This window comes from Aquarana catesbeiana, linkage group LG03, assembly GCF_042186555.1.
Source record: "Aquarana catesbeiana isolate 2022-GZ linkage group LG03, ASM4218655v1, whole genome shotgun sequence".
NCBI classification, from domain to species: Eukaryota; Metazoa; Chordata; class Amphibia; order Anura; family Ranidae; genus Aquarana; species Aquarana catesbeiana.
In genome coordinates, this window is record NC_133326.1 from 142,676,490 (window position 1) to 142,693,915 (window position 17,426).

General features: G+C 42.3%; 1 protein-coding gene across 2 annotated transcripts in view; it reads left to right on the plus strand.

Annotated features, from left to right (window-relative positions):
* KLHDC10 (kelch domain containing 10) overlaps nucleotides 1–17,426 on the plus strand; it is an 88,748-nt gene that overhangs the window by 53,566 nt on the left and 17,756 nt on the right. For both annotated transcript variants that reach the window (XM_073619364.1, XM_073619363.1), the window contains 4 exons: nucleotides 8,736–8,957; nucleotides 9,662–9,816; nucleotides 11,430–11,578; nucleotides 16,989–17,073. In XM_073619364.1, the coding sequence (XP_073475465.1) occupies nucleotides 8,736–8,957; nucleotides 9,662–9,816; nucleotides 11,430–11,578; nucleotides 16,989–17,073 (611 nt within the window). The remainder of the gene's footprint in view (nucleotides 1–8,735; nucleotides 8,958–9,661; nucleotides 9,817–11,429; nucleotides 11,579–16,988; nucleotides 17,074–17,426) is intronic.

Below are 17,426 nucleotides of genomic sequence, written 5' to 3' on the forward strand. Positions count from 1 at the left end.
ACATAGTCAGCCCCACACTACTGTCGCTGCATTGATTGGCACAGTAGGAGCCTCAGACCAGGGGTCTGACTCCCCAGTCCACCCACTACAGTGAGCGAGGTCGTATTTATGTCACCGTTCACAGTAAAGTACAGTAACGCGGAGACAAGACTGGTGATCAGGATACACCGCATAGCAGCCATTGTTCTTACAACACGTATGTCACAGCGTATGGAGGCCTGGATTTCTCAGAGATGACACACTTAATGGAAAAAAATTGCATTAAGGTATGAAAGCACCAATACAATTAATACATTTTCTGCCCAGGATTCAGCTGTAAAGTGAATCTTCACAATAAAGGGCATGTTGGGCTGACCTTCCTCCACAACTTTATTTTTGCATTGCAAAGCAGCACTTCCACAATTTTCACCTAGGTGAGAAAATTGCTCCTGTCCCCTGCGTGTGTACAGATGTGCCGCAGGGCTCCGGTATCAAGAGCCTTGTGTCACATCTGCACGTGCGCCAGGTCCCCCGGGTATCTGCACATGCACAAGGTTTCCCCTGATCGTGCATTGACTACGAACAGTGAGGTCTGAAAACATCCCCGTCTTTGTGCATGCACAATAAATTACTCAGGTGTACCCATGGACACTGTCAGGACCCGAAGGTCAGGCAGAGCCTGCGTGTCCATCTGTGCATGTGCCACAATGGTGGCACCTGAGGAGGGGCAGAGCCACCTGGGAGATGGGACTTCATTTTCGGTAAAGTTCTGCTTTAAAGAGGAACTGCAGTCTGCTCATATAATTTTGTAATAAAAACATCTTTGCCATTCTGAAGCTTCCCTCCAACCACTTTGCATATTATTTTATAGATACTGTGATTCTGTACTTGTCAAATATGCTGCAGAAATCTCCCTCCACTAAGTCTGGCTGCAGCCGTTTTAAACTGTGGGCAGCTGAAGCTGCTGCCTGCTCACTTCCTGGATTTACACAGAGGCACACATCCAGCTCTGCAGCTTTCATTGGCCCTTTTTTATGACTCACCCCCCCCTTTCCCTTCCTGGCAAACTCTCACAAGAGAGAGAGAGAGAACTGTGCATGATGTCATAAGCCAGGCTAATGACCAGACAAGAAACAGGAAGTGGGCTGTATAAGGTATTTACTGGTAGAAAAAAAGTTTTACTATCCAAAGATAAAACAACAAGGGCAGAAGATTTAATAGATGGAAAGTTAAAAAAAATGACAAAGTCCACTTTAAGGATATATATGTATCAAATGTCCATGGCCTGGCCACGGGTTGACTTCAAAGCAATGTGGGTATAAATGCAAATTATGCCAGGAGTCTGATCACAAGATTACAAGATCAGTTATGTGCAATTAGATGCCCTCTCCACTTCAGTAACTGAGGCCGGGTGGTATATATTTCAGAGATCTTCACAACTCTTCCTTTTAGGGTTGTTCCTTATAATGGCCTACCACTTATTCTACCTTGACGGTCTTGGCTCTTCAAATATTTAGTCCTCAGCAGGCTCTTCTCCCTAAATCAGAAATGACTGTATTTATGCAGTGTCAGGTACGGTACTTAAACTTTTACCATGACCGAATCAGAACTTTCAAACTTATGGCAGGAAGGGAAATACATCATTAGGGCACACTGATTTGGTGAAGCTGAATATGTGTTTTGCTTGAGTTGTGTGCCACAAATCAAAAGATACTGATTGCATCAACGGCCCTGCTGTGTTACGTGATTGCATGAAGGTTGTAAACATTTTGGGGCAGAGATTGTGTAATCTGTCTGCTTTCTCTAAAAACAGAACATGGACATTTCATGTAGCCTAATTAGTAATAAGACATGCATTTAGTGTTTTTTTAAGCTATAAAGGCATACATTTTTTATGTTGGAGTAATTTTTATGCATCCTGTCTCTTGAATGCAAAGTAATACTTTTGCAATGCAAACATTTGTCAGTGAAGCTGTTAGAATATAATCTTTGCTTTCAATAGAACCTTCCTGGGTAGTCAGTGTGAAGATTTTTTTTTTTTTTTTTTTTTTAAACCGTTCATTTGTAAGCAAAATATATAAGCACAGTACATGTCATGTAGTACAATAGGATACACACAAATCACATAAAGGTGAATTATCCTAGGTGTCCATTACACAATGTAGTCTATCCTTTCCTCTAATAACAAAACATACTTATCAGATTGTATTCAAATTCTCTGCACTAAAGATTCTCCAGAACATTCATCAATCCACAGTAGGAGTGGTGTGATTCTTGCCTATGACCTGGGGCACTACTCATCCCCCAATACATGTTCAGGTGAGTAAGTTTACTCATTACATGTGTCGGGGGTGTCGAGCCACCTGTCCCAGACCTTGTTGTATTTGACAGGACATCCCCCTATGACAATATTTAACTTTCTTGTATGGAAAATTCAAGTTTATTTCCCTAATCCAGGCCTGGATAGTAGGGGGAGCGGTTCGCATCCACTGTTTAGCTACCATTTTCCATGCGCTAAAAAGGGTTTCGTGTAGGAAGGTGGCTAGGAACTTATCTATTGAAACATCTGGGAGCAGGCCCAGTAAGCAGGATTTAGGGTCCAGCTGTAAAGGTGAGCCCATGTAGTCATGTAGAAATTGTATGATCTGCGTCCAGTAGCTCTGGATTACCGGGCAAGACCATAGTAGATGGTAGAATGTACACAGGTAGTCAGCACATCTTGGACAATTTGGGTTATAATTTGTGTGGTATTTGGCTATTCTTGCTGGTGGAAGCTAAGATTTGTGTATAATGTATAATTGAGTCAATCGCTCGGAAAGCCTAGGGGAGGCCATCTTAGTGTTTTCCAACACTTCTTCCCAGTCTGATTCTTCTATGGGGTCTATATCCACCTCCCATCTAGTTCTGGAGGTAGCTGTAATCCGTGCCACCGAGTGGGTTCGTAAAATATTATAGAAAGTGGATATTAGCTTGGAGGGATCTGCACCTATGATCACCTCCACTAGGGGTAATGTTTGCACGTTTGGGAAGCCGCCTGGAAATTGGGCCTGAAGGGCATGCCTCAGTTGTAGATATCGAAATACCATATGTGGGGGTAGCTCAAATTCGTCCTTTAGGGATTGAAAGTCGCATACTCTGAGAGGGGTAATTACTTGGTGTAGGTATAGTATCCCTTTTAGATGCCTAGGTGTCAACACCCGGGATTGAAGACCATTCCCGTAGTTGAGGATTATGCCAAAGGGGTGTGTGTGTGTGAATGAATGAAGTCAGCACCTGTCAATTTGAGCGCAATTTCCCATATATGTTTGTGGTGGGATAGTAGAAGGTTCTGGCTATCGGCACCCCCTCTGCCTCCTTTGCCTGTGAATATTACCTGTAAGGGTACTGATTTACTCTTACTTTAAATGTGGAGGTAATAGAAGGCATTACAATTAATCTATCAGCTTCCAGCTTCCCTGGGTTCAGATGCTGATCTTCCTTGCACAGAGCCCTTAAAGTGATTGTTAATTTTTGGATTCTTTTAAATGACAAATTTGTCATACTTGCTCGCTCTGTGCAATTGTTTTGAGAGCATCTCTGAGTCTCTTCTTCTGGGGCCCCCCCACCAGAGCTTCTGGCTCCTGCCTTCAGAGTGCCCCTATAGCTGGACGCACAGTATAGTATAGCGTGCCCCTATAGCATGGTAAACAAAATTCTGCCTTTTTAGAATGACTCACTTCTGTCTCCTGCCCAAAACTATATGTCCCATGCAGCATTGCTCCTCACACATTCACATGTTCTCAGGCACTTGCTGCCATATATGGCTGTGTATGTGTGCCGTGCTGTATTTCCTGATATGTAAACAAATAATGCATTCTGTATGCGGACCAACTAATCAACTATGCTGATTAGTTGTTCCAGTCCTAGTCCTGTGCATGTCTAGTGCGATGTCCATTTTTTTTTTTTAAGCTCCATAGACCGTTATCGCATCACAGCTGTTGAAGAGGAGCTTCCAGGCTCCTACAGAAAAAAAATTGTCAGCAGCTACAAATACTGTAGCTGACATTTATTATTAGTACACTATTTATTATCTATTCAGGAATCCAACGGTGTCTTCACCTGAGCCAACTTTTTAATAGGCTATCGAGAGCTGCTGCCACCATCTCCACGAGAGCTAACCGGCAGTAAAGCCATGCAGCGCGCTGCGCTCTCTCATTGGGTTGGCTGCGGTGGAAGGAGTAGGGGGCTGAACTTCCAGCTGCGCTCGCCGTGGCAAAATCAGCCAGATGTGGGAGCAGGTACCTGTCAAAACCAGGTAAGCCGCCCCCCCCCCCCAAAATGTGGCAGCGAAGGGGGAGGGAGGGTAGATGAGCGGAGCTTCCCCTTTTGGGTGGAGCTCTGTTTTAAGCACTAATCACACCGCAAATTTGCACTCCAAACTGCATGAAAATCACACTGATTTGCGCCGTATCCAGTCTAAACCAAGGCTCAAGCTTTTTAAATATTCTGGGTGTCTTCACCAGGCATTATGTTTTTGTTACATCACATATTGTAGCATTATACAGTATAATACCTAATGAAGAAGGCCCCCCCCCCTTTTTTTCTTCTTGTTTTTGTGTTGAAAGCTTGTAATTTTAATAACTTGTTGGATAGTACAAACTTCTGGCATTCATCAATGGCTGTCATAGTACAAAACTGCAGCTGCAAATCATAAATATATTTTTATTATTATTATCATCATCATCATAGGATGTATCGTATAAGTAAAGTTGCACACAAATGATTCCATGCCCCATGTGACTACCTTCTTCTCCTGTACTTCTATAAAAATCATTCATACTGATTTACTCCTATTCTTTCAATATCCATGGCAAAGCTGCAATTTTGGAAAGAAAGGTCTCCAGAACAGTCCTAATAATGACTTTCTTGGTTTAGTCTGTGTCAGTTTTGCAGAAGGAACTCTGGCAATAGTTTGAGGCTCATTTTGTATTACCAGGATTAACACAATTCATATTTTAGGTATGTCTACAGAAAAGCCACCATTACCTGATGTACATATTTGTTCAGGTTGCACATTTAGCTAAATTACCGTGTCTCTCAATGGGTTTATCTAGCTGTTTGGATCAGGAATATGTTTAATAATGTAAAAGAAAGGATTGCATAAATCTGTGAATAAAGTAGAAACCCCGTTAATTCATTGTAGGTGTTTCCGTAGCTATTCAATATTTGTTACACAAATCACTAATGTTTGTGACCAGTCACACTTTATGCACATGCTGCAGGGCTTGTGATGGAAGTGTTTAATGGGGAGATAATAAATTGTCTTTTTTGGCTAAATTTCCTGGAGCCGCTGTGTGTTCCAGTCACCGGAAGTGACAAGCCGTTTCCCCCGCTGCTATGCATTTTGTCAGTTGACTTTTTCAAATGGCTTCCTAATAACTTCAATTGATGAAACGCGTAGAGGCGGGACTTCTGGTTCGTCACCTCTAGTGATCTCACAGCTGGTAATAGTAATGCAGGAGTGAGTGCAGCAGCAACAGTCTTTTGTTTTCAATAGCTGCTGGTTATACTGAGTGCCGATTTGGGCATTTTTTATGTAAGTGGGCAACGTGTGCTGCACATATGTGTGCTGATCATATATCTAATACTGTGCAATTAAATTGACCTCTGGTGGCTTTGTGGTGCTGGATGGTGGTGTGTGGGGCAGAGAAGTTTATTTTATAAAAAAGCAGGTCAAGATGCACTTTTTACAGAAGGTCATGGCCACCTGGTAAGTGAGCTTGACCTACGGCTGATCCACTTCCCTGACATTACTGAAATTGATGCCCAACTGGCATCTAAGGAGGTTGGTGTGTGGAGTATGTGCCTACATCCTATCGCTTTTTTAAACACGGCAGTAGAAATGTACAATCCTTGCGTTTTTCTGAAGAAGCAAGGCTTGGGGCCGAACTCAAGTCTGAAGATGCAGGTTTTGGGGTTGATGTAAGGTCTGAATGTGCATGCACTTGAGGTTAATCTGTGGTGTGAGTGTACGAGGTTTGGGGCTGATCTGTGGTCGTTTTTTTGAAGCTGCATACATTGGGGCTGATCTGCGGTAGTAATGTAAACCTGTTTTGTATGTGCACCAGTTAGTATAATGGAATTTAGCTTGCCATTAGAAGTAAAGCTATGAATGCAAGCATTGAAACCCAACTATATCATTACAGCGCTATGAGTAAGCACTCAGTCCTGAGTGCGAAACGCGTCAGCTAACCTGTACTTTCTGCATGACAGTCTTGTTATTTTGATGATCCCATTTTTTCAATAAAGTGAAGTTTTTTGACTACATCCGGTGTGCGGCATCCAAATCTTCTCCTCCATTCAATATCATTACAGCACGCTGTTGTTCACTTGGTATGCTGGTAATCTAATGCTTGTAAAAATAGTACCTAATGTGGAAAAGATTGCTGACCCCTGTATGAATATACAGTAGGCATAAATGCCATTCATTCCCTTTTTTAAAGGTGTTTTGTTTCCTATATAGTCATAAGCTTGACCATACCTATTTATTAGTCTGTGTATACAGTTGTGCTCATAAGTTTACATACCCTGGCAGAATCTGATTTCTTGGCCGTTTTTCAGAGAATATGAATGATAACACAAAAATTTTTCTTTCACTCATGGTTTACTGTTTGGCTGAAGCCATTTAATATCAATCAACTGTGTTTACTCTTTTTAATTCATAATGCCAACAGAAACTACCCAAATGACCCTGATCAAAAGTTTACATACCCCAGTTCTTAATACCCTGTATTGCCCCCTTTAACATTGATGACAGCTTGAAGTCTTTTGTGGTATTTTTGGATGAGGCTCTTTATCTTCTCAGATGGTAAAACTGCCCATTCCTCGTGGCAAAAAGCCTCCAGTTCCTGTAAATTCTTGGGCTGTCTTGCATGAACTGCATGTTTTGAGATCTCCCCAGAGTGGCTCAATGATATTTAGGTCAGGAGACTGAGATGGCCACTCCAGAACCTTCACTTTATTCTGCTGTAGCCAATGACAGGTCGACTTGGCCTTGTGTTTTGGATCATTGTCATGTTGGAATGTCCAAGTATGTCCCATGCGCAGCTTCCTGGCTGATGAATGCAAATGTTCCTCCAGTATTTTTGATAACATACTGCATTCATCTTGCCAACAATTTTGACCAAATTTCCTGTGCCTTTTGTAGCTCACACATCCCCCAAAACATCAGCGATCCACCTCCGTACCTTTCGTCATAGGCCTTGTTGACTCCTCTCCAAATGTAGCATTTATGGCTGTGGCCAAAAAGCTCAATTTTGGTCTCGTCACTCCAAATGACTTTGTGCCAGAAGGTTTGATGCTTGTCTCTGTGCTGTTTGGCATATTATAAGCGGGGTACTTTGTGGCATTTGTGTAGTAATGGCTTTCTTCTGGCGACTCGACCATGCAGCCCATCTTTCTTCAAGTGCCTCATTATTAGGCATCTTGAAACAGCCACACCACATGTTTTCAGTGAGTCCTGTATTTCACCTGAAGTTATTTGTGGGTTTTTCTTTGCATCCTGAACAATTTTCCTGGCAGTTGTGGCTGAAATTTTAGTTGGTCTACCTGACTGGTTTTAACAGAATCCCTAATTTTCCACTTCTTGATTAGCGTTTGAACACTGCTGATTGGCATTCTCAATTCCTTTTGATACCCCTTTCCTGTTTTATTCAATTCAACTACCTTTTCCTGCAGATCCTTTGACAATTCTTTTGCTTTCCCCATGACTCAGAATCCAGAAACGTCAGTGCAGCACTGGATGAAAGATGCAAGGGTCTGTCAGGAGTCCAGAAACGCATTGATTTTTTACTTACTCTCACACTACAAGCAAACCGATCACAGGTGAGGATGGTTACCTTTTAATAGCCATTCAAACCCCTTTGTGTCAACTTGTGTGCATATTATCAGGCCAAAATCACCAGGGTATGTTAACTTTTGATTTACCCTTTAGGGTAATTTGGGTAGTTTGTTGCAATTATGATAAACACAGTTGATTGATAATTTTTTCTTCAGCCAAACACTAACCATGAGTGAAATAAATGCTTTTGTGTTATTCATATTCTCTGAAAAAAGGCCAAGAAATCATTAATTCTGCCAATCATATGTAAACCTATGAGCACAACTGGTAAATACATTTTTATGTTTACAATATGCAAAAGTGGTGGATTAGGAAGGGGGTTATGTGGGATATTGACATACATGGTAAACATTACATGGAGGAAGCAGAGAATGGGGGAAAAAAAAGTGATTAAATGTGATACTACATAAGCAGCTGTTGCTAACATATATATATTTTATATTATATATATTATAATATTTTCTACCTTACTATTGAAAAACAAATTAGAAAAAGTTGGGTTTGTTTTGAGGCATTGTAGGTTCTTCTTGAGGAAATAGAGTAGTTGTACAGCTTGCTCTACTAATGAGGAATACAGCACTCATTGCTCTGTTGTAACACGGGATTTCCCTTGCTCTTTCCCAGTCTTACCGAGCTGACTTGTATCTGCCATGCAGAAATTTAATACACACTAGTCTGCTTTTTGTTTTAAGCGGACCTCTGTTTATAAATCTATTTACAGTTTGGGGGGGGGGGGGGGGGGACCATTTGAATTCCAGTTCTGTTGTTTTTCAAAATTAGCTGGTGCCAATAATGAGGACTATTTTAAAAATTGGTCATTGATAGACAAATATTTTTATCTCGCTGATGATCCTTTTTCTTGTTCTTATGTTCCTAGGTCGGAGGTCACCCCCTGCAAGAAGTGGGCACCGATGTGTGGCAGATAATACTAATTTATATGTGTTTGGTGGGTATAATCCAGACTATGACGAATCAGGCGGCCCAGAAAATGAAGACTACCCTCTCTTTAGAGAGCTTTGGCGATATCATTTTGCAACAGGAACATGGCATCAAATGGGTACAGATGGCTATATGCCAAGAGAACTTGCATCCATGTCATGTGAGTATTGCGGGGGGGGGGGGGGGAGAAATGGTCAGTACATGTTTCTGTGTATACAGCATAAAATGTACTGTAAAAAGAAATGTTGATTTTATTTTATTTATGGGCGTTGCATGCCTCTTAACAGTCATGCGCACGAAGAATGATGTATGATTACTCGCCCTCAGAATTCTATTCCTGTCAAAGGTGGGGCAGGCACAGCTTGCTTCCCACTGAGTCTCAATGAAGGGCAAACACAGATACATATTCTTCCAGCACTCCCAGCTTCACAAACAGATAAAACTGTTAATAAGGTCTGCAATTGGAAACATATACCAATAGAAAACTATACCAAAATGTTTTTCTTCCCACATTCTTAGCCCCTCATTGTAGGTGCTACTTTTTATAGGCATGTGAATTTATTCAGCTAGGCAGTGTAGAAAAGGTATGACCTGCAAAATGCAACAATTTATAGCAACCAACAAACTTCAGTCAACTGTAGGCAGATCTTCACAGCTTTTCTTGTTGGAGGTTTCTGCTCTTATTCTGGTTAACTGATTTAATCATGCTACTGCAATGGACAATCAGTTATATTAATACAGCGTGTCGTGTTAAAGAAAAAATGGTGGGTTAGTTGAAATGCCAGATTATTTTTATTAATAATATATTTATAATTAACTGTCATTTGTCATGTTAAATTTTACTGCTTTGTGTTAACTTTCCAGTGGTTTTACATGGCTACAACCTCCTGGTGTTTGGAGGCACAGGCATCCCATTCGGTGAGAGCAATGGTAATGATGTTCATGTCTGTAATGTGAAGTATAAGAGATGGGAAAAGCTCAACTGCGAAGGAAAGAAACCCAACCGTATTTATGGGCAGGTTTGTGTTTGAATGTATCTTTATACATGTGGCGTGTTTAATTTTTTTTTTTTTTTTTTTTTTTGTGATCAGTCATGAAACAAAATGCCTATTAGCAGCAACTCCATGAATTATTTACCACATACCAGTTTTGAGCAAATAAAGCTACTCCTATTCTCTGACAGCTTGTTCATACTACTTGCAATGCGGGAAAGCTTGTGTTTCCATGTGCATTCCCCGCATGGGAATACAAAGTGATCTGCAAAATCTTACTTGCTGTGCTTTTTCCTGCACAGCCCATGTGTTATGGTGTGAACCTGGCCCTGGGTCAAGCCCTGGATCAACTTTGTAGAATGGGAGTAGGTGAATTGCCACTTCCATTTGATTCTAATAACACAGGTACTTTTGCTTTTAGATTTGCTAGAAAAGCAGTTGCAAATTAAACACTTTTTTTTATTTTTTTTTTTATTTGGCATTTTACTGGTTCATAGTAATGCTTTCCAAAACTGATGTAAAAAACAATCGCACTATAGTGTACGTTTTTTTTTTTTTTTTTTGTTTTTTTTTTGGTTTCTGTTTTGTGCTGCGCCGCCCTCTTCCTGGCCCTGCTGAACTGTGTGTGTGTGTGTGTGTGTGTGTATGTGTATGTATAATCTCAAACCAGTGACTTTTAGTGCAGCAGAAGCATTGTCAGTTTACCACAGGAAGTCATGAGCTCACTTAATTTCTGGAAGATCACTAAGTGTGTGTGTTGTGTTGTGTTGTGTGTTTTTTTTTTTTTTTTTTTTTTTTTTTTTTTAGACAAAACCTAGGGAAATGTGCAGGCATTGCAGGAAAAAAGTGTTGAGAAGATGGCACTCTCCAGTTGAAGATCATCAAGACTGGCTGTAATGCCAGTGATTTGTAGCTTGCAATTTAATCACTAGAGTTGCTGGCAATTTGCTTCAGTATTGGGTTGTGCTCTGCTACAAATTGCTCTCTTTCTGTGATTTGTAGCTAGGCATAGCAATTGCTGCAACATTTTATTGAGAGAAAAAAAAACATTAGAAGCTTCAAGCCACTAGCCCTGAAAAACTGATTAAAACTGTTTATTCTCGCTTTTGCTGAGTGTCAGAGCAATAGATTGCTTAAAAATGTCACTATTAGCAATCCCATAGAAATTCATTATGTTTTCTTAGCGACAAATCGCTGTAACAAAACAGGAGTAATCGCTGCGAGAAAAATCACCTGTGTGTCCTCAGTCTAAATAAATATAGGTTACTGCAAGCTAAAGGTTGTTACAAGCTGCTGCAGACAATGTTGGAAGATTTTTATAATTTAAGACTTTGTATGTACTTATCAGTCGTGTGTTTTTATGTGATATTTATTATGCATTTCTTTTCTATAATTGCCCAATTTCTGTCAAAAAGCAGCTAAAGAGCTACGTGTCTTAATAGATGTGCTTGATCGGTGTCTAGTATTTCCATTCTATTTAATAGTTAATGTGTTTTTTTGGATTTTTTTTTAATTGTCTTCCCTGCCTCTCCAAAAATATGATGGAGATATATGCGTCTGCATTTATTTATTACGGGTACTTATTTGACCCTTTTTACTTGTGTTTTTTGATTTAGCCATTTTGTATTTATCTATTTCAGGCAATGGCAATTATTAATGGTTTTCTATATGTATTTGGAGGGACAACTGGTTATATCTACAGTACAGATTTACACAGGCTAGATCTCTCCACCAGAGAATGGGTTCAGCTGAAACCAAACAACCCACCATGTGACTTGCCAGAGGAAAGGTATTTAACTGCATATTGCAATGTTGTAAATAAATTCAAATATTTTTCAGAATTACAGTGGAGATGAAGCTGTTTTTTCCCCCCTCACATTCCAGGACAGCTACTTGAGAGATGATCGGCTCCGCCCTCTACAGGAAACAACTGACTTTCAGTTGTTTTGTGTTTCCAGTCCCTCCAGGAGCACTGACATGTTTGTTCTTTTCTTATTGTCTGGTAACTGTGGTTGGTGGACCCCCCCCCTCTCTGGTTTCATCCAGGACTAGTTGTGGCCAAGTCCTGGATGATGGTCTGTACCAGAAGGGTTTCTTGCCTTTGTAAAATGGTGGCAACTCCCTTCCTTTCCCCAGCACTGCTGTGTGGAACTGTGTCCTCCTAATTGCTTCATTCCGGTGTACCAAGATGGCGTCAGGAGGACTTCCGGTGATACAGCAAGATGGCGCTGGAACCGGAAGTCACATGACGCACTTCCGGACGCCGAGGAGCATGGTGTGGAGACACTGAGGACATGCTGCAGGGGAATGGCCTGCTAAAAACGCCATTCTAGGCGCAGTTTTTGCGGTACAGCAGCAGTCTTCTCTGCGACCGTTCTCCGCTTGCTTCATGGAGCCTGAGGACAGGTCTGAGGATGGAACGTCCGCTCGTATTGAACCAGCGGCAGCATCCGGGTCCCATACTGCCCCCAAGGTAAGCCCTGGTCTGTGGATAGCTACAGAAAGGGACTTCTTTTGTATGGATCCTTTTTATTCATGGCCCTTGTTTCTGCTCTCTTCTAGGCCAAACCGGTGAAGAAGAAATGTGGGAACTGTAGAGCCAGGCTCTCTGATAGTTAGTTATAAAAAGCTATTTTGTGTGGATTGTATCCCACCCAGAGCTAGTTCAGAGTCTTCCTCCTTTAGGGAGTTAATGACTTCTATGAAGGAGGTAGTGGATTCTTTTCGGTCACTGAATGACAGGGTTACTAGTTTAGGCCCTCCCTCTTTTAGACCCATAGCTCAAGATCCTTAAACCTCTGCCAAGTCCCTTCCCTTATTAGTATCTGAGACTATTAGTTCATGCAATACCTCTGATCTGGAGGAGAGTGAGAATTCAGTCTCTTCATCCGATGGAAAGTCTGCATCAGAGGAAGATACAGGTAGCTCATCCAAGTATCTCTTTCCAGTTGAGGATATTGATGAACTATTAAAAGCAATGTATACCTCAAATCAGATTGAGATGCCACAGCATGCTCAATCTGTACAGGATAAAATGTATAGGGGCCTTCAGGGACGGAAATCTAGAACCTTTCCGGTACATCAGTCTCTTAGAGACATGATTCTATCTGAATGGAAAGAACCTGAAAAAAGGTTGTTCCAATCCAGAGGACACAAAAGAAGATTTCCTTTTCAGCCTGACTTTAAGGAGGTTTTCTTTAAGTGTCCTAGATTAGATGCCCCTATGTCGCAGGTGTCCAAAAGATCAGATCTTTCTTTTGAGGATTCTGGGGTCCTTAAGGATCAAATGGATAGGAATTCCGACTCATTGCTGCATAGGGCCTGGGATGCTTCAGCTTTTTTCTTTAGGCCCAGCGGTAGCACCTACCTGTGTGGCTAGAAATTTAGACGTATGGGTTCAGCGTCTAGATGATCTTCTGGCATCTGACACCCCCAAGGAAGAGATTAGAGAATCCCTCCCACTCATTGCCAAGTCAGTCACCTTCTTAGCTGATGCAGCAGCAGATTCAGTGAAATCCGCAGCTAGGGCTTCTGCTCTCATTAATTCAGCTAGGCGAGCTATCTGGTTTAAATCTTGGGAAGTTGACCTTATCTCCAAAAATAAGCTCTGTGGCATTCCTTTCGAAGGCAAACTGTTGTTTGGTTCTTCCTTAGAAGAAGTCTTATCTCGTTCCTCTGAGAAAGGTAGTCGATTCCCTTATTCCCAAAGGAATAAGCCCCAGAATAAGAGGCCTTTTCGTGGCTTCCAAAACAAGACTAATTTTAAAGCCAACAGGCAACAGGCTAAAAAGAAATGGTCCTTTAACAAAGACAAACTCAAGGAGGAACTCCCTTTGCTCCTTCAGCCCCTTCCGAGAATACCCAGTGACGCCAGGTTAGGGGTAGGGGGAAGATTGTGCCATTTCATCAAGGAATGGGCAGAGATTTCCACCAATTCCTTCATCCTTCAAACTCTGGTAAAGGGTTCCAGATTGGAGTTCAAAAATCTTCCCCCCCAGAGGTTTTTTCTTACCTACCTTCCGAGAGACGGCAAGCCATGTTAAATTTGATCTCTGTGTGGGAAACAGAGGGAGTTATTCTCCTGTCCCAGAAGATCAGAAGTTCCGGGGATTTTATTCTCACGTCTTTCTGGTCAAGAAAGCTTCCGGCGGCTTTCGTATGGTCATAAATTTAAGCGTCCTGAACCTATACATAGTTTACAGACGTTTACGTTTAGAGAACATTTATTCAGTAAGAAATCTGTTGTTACCAGAGGTCTTCATGGTGACCCTGGACCTTCAGGACGCTTATCTTTATGTACCAATCTGGCAGAGCCACCGAAGGTTCCTCAGGTTTTCAGTGCTCGTGGGAAACGAGCCGTCTCATTGGCAGGTCAATGCCCTTCCTTTTGGTCTCTCGGCAGCACCGAGGATTTTCACAAAAATCATGGCCGAAGTCGTGGCCTTTTTTTTGGATTCAAGGTGTATCAATCGTCCCATATCTAGAGGATTTTTTTGATATATTTTTTTTTTTTTTTTCTCAGGGCTAGGAGTCCCTTATTCAAGACCTACAGTTGGTTTTGCGGACCTTTCAAAAATTAGGGTGGAAGGTCAACCAACAGAAGTCTTGCCTAGTACCCTCACAGAGCATACTTTTTCTGGGTTATCTAATAGACTTTGTTGCCCTAAAGATTTTTCTTCCCGAAGAGAAAATTGTGAAAATTCTTCTCTCTGTGCAGACCTTCAAACTGCTCCCTCAGACCTTCCTTCGGCGAATCATGCAGTTGCTGGGCCAATGACTGCAGCCATTCCAGGGGTGCCTTGGGCTCAATTGCATTCCAGACCCCTTCAGGCTTTTCTTTTGCTCCATTGGGATCGCAGGAAAAATTCTCTGGATCAGCTGGTAAAACTACCAGAAGGGAATTTTCTAGATCTTGCCTGGTGGGAGCAGCGAGAACATCTGCAGAGGGGGAAGGATTGGGCACAACATTGCCCGATCAAGATTACCACAGACGCCAGTCTGTGGGGTTGGGGTGCTCACTCACAGGGTTGGCAGGCTCAAGGAGCCTGGTTGCCAGAAGAAGCAGGTCACTCCTCGAATTTCAGAGAACTTCTGGCTGTGAGGAAAGCACTTATGTCTCTGGGAGAGAGGGTCTGTTCAAAGGACCTTTTAATATTTTCAGACAATGCCACAACAGTCGCGTACTTGAACAAGCAAGGGGGCACTCGCTCGGAATCACTTCTGTCATTAACGCAGCAGATTCTGTCCTGGGCAGAGATCTGTGTCTCTTCAGTAAGGGCAGTTCACATCAAGGGGTCAGAAAATGTGCTGGTGGACTTTCTGAGCAGAGTGAGCATCAGTTCCAGCGGTTGGGAACTACATCAAGGCACGTTCCAGGAGGTGGTGCTAAGATGGGGTCTCCCCGCAGTGGATCTTTTTGCCTCCAGTCTCAACAAGAAACTACCGGCGTTCTTCTCTCTGGAGAGAGAAACAGAGTCCTTAAGGACGGATGCACTGTCCTTCCCTTGGGACTTCAGCCTGGCCTATGCCTTCCCTCCTTTTCCCCTTTTGCCCCCAGTGGTTCGGAAAATTATTCAGGACAGAGCAGAAGTCGTTCTGATTGCCCCCTGGTGGCCCAGGAGGAGTTGGTTCTCCTCTCTGAAGGCCCTATCTGTGTATGCTCCCTGGCCCCTTCCAGTTCGAAAGGATCTACTCCATCAGGGACCGGTATTGCATCCAAACCCTCAGACCTTCCATCTGACGGCCTGGAGGCATCCTACAGTTAAATGGATGTTCAGAGAGGGTTATTCATACTGTCCTGGACAGCCGTAAATTGGTCACAAGAAGAATCTATGGGAAAGTTTGGAAAACTTTTATCTCCTGGCAAAGGAAATCTGGTTTAGATTCTTTTTCCACTCCCTGCATTTTAGATTTTCTGCAGGAGGGAGTGAAAAAGGGTCTCTCTGTCAACACCCTTAGGGTTCAGGTTGCTGCCCTATCTTTATTTTCAGAGAGAAGACTAGCGGTAGATCCCTTAGTCAGGAGGTTCCTTTTAGCCAGATCTAGGTATACTCCCAGGATCCTCAAACATGTTCCTCCCTGGGATCTGTCGTTGGTATTAAATGCACTAACAAGGGCTCCTTTTGAGCCTTTGCATGAGGCTTCCCTGGAAATGATTTCTTTGAAATTGTCCTTCCTTTTGGCTATTACGTCAGGGCGAAGGATTCCGGATCTAGAGTCTCTTTCCTGTAAAGATCCCTTCCTGAGATTTTAGAGGACAGGGTGGTGATTAAACCCGATCCACTCTATTTACCCAAAGTTTCTTCCAACTTTCATAGGTCCCAGGAGGTAGTTCTCCCTAGTTTCTGCACCTCTCCCAAAAATGCGGAAGAGGAAAGGTTTGGTCTTTTAGACGTAAAGAGATGTCTTCTACTTTATCTAGAAAAGACCAGTGGGTTTAGGAGTTCCTCCCAACTGTTAGTTTTGTTCAGTGGCCCCAAGAAGGGGTCCAATGCATCTAAAAGTTCTATTGCTAGGTGGACTAGGGGAGCTATCTGTGAGGCATATAAAGCGTCAGGTCGCACCCCTCCTTCTAGAATTAGGGCCCATTCAACGAGATCCATGGCCACATCATGGGCAGAAAGAGCGGGAGCTTCATGGGAAGATTTCTCTAAAGCTGCCGTCTGGTCCTCCTCTCATGCATTTGTCAAGCATTATAGAGTTCAGATGCTTTACAGCCAGGACCTTTCCTTTGGTAGGAAAGTGCTTCAGGCTGTCGTCCCTCCCTAAGGTATAATATCTTGCTTATCCTCTCAAGTAGCTGTCCTGGAAGGTGAGGGGGGAAAACCCCTGTTAGACTTACCGGTAACGGTATTTCCAGGAACCTTCCAGGACAGCGTCTATATTCCCACCCTATTCTATTTTTTTCACTGGTCAACCATGTTTTCCTGATGGTGGTGTGTTTTATGTTTTCTATTTTTTTTCCTCTGCCGAGTGCACCTTCGGTGGAGGTTACTTGATCTTCTAAACAACTGAGGGTCAGAGGAAAGGGAGGGGCCTTTTAAATTCTATCTGATTTGTGTTTCCTGTAGAAGGCGGAGCTGATCATCTCTCAAGTAGCTGTCCTGGAAGGTTCCTGGAAATACCGTTACCGGTAAATCTAACGGGGGTTATTTGCAAGGTGCAGAGCTGCTGACCATGTCTTACATTATTTTTCTTAGGTATAGACATGAAATTGCACATGATAGTCAAAGGATCTATGTTCTGGGTGGTGGCACATCTTGGACTGCATATTCATTGGATAAGGTAATACATTTTACATTTAAAAAAAAAATATATATATATATATATAATGTAAATTCAATCTCTAAATGATGTACTAACTTTCATGTTTTCGCATCCGGTAATATAGTGGCACATTTTTTGTTTTTGTGCTTTTTGAATGGTCCATTGAAAACCCAGACTGGAGAAAGTGACCTGTCCTGTTAACTAATTCCAACCTCCATTTCAAATGTTGAGGGGTGGCTCCGCTGCTGCATAGGGTTTCGTAAGTCTTACAGGGCATGTCAATAAGTTCCCCTTCAGTGGAGCAGACAAACTAAACATGCATCAAAGTGATACTAAACACTGTTATATTGTCCCTTCTTTTTCTGTATATG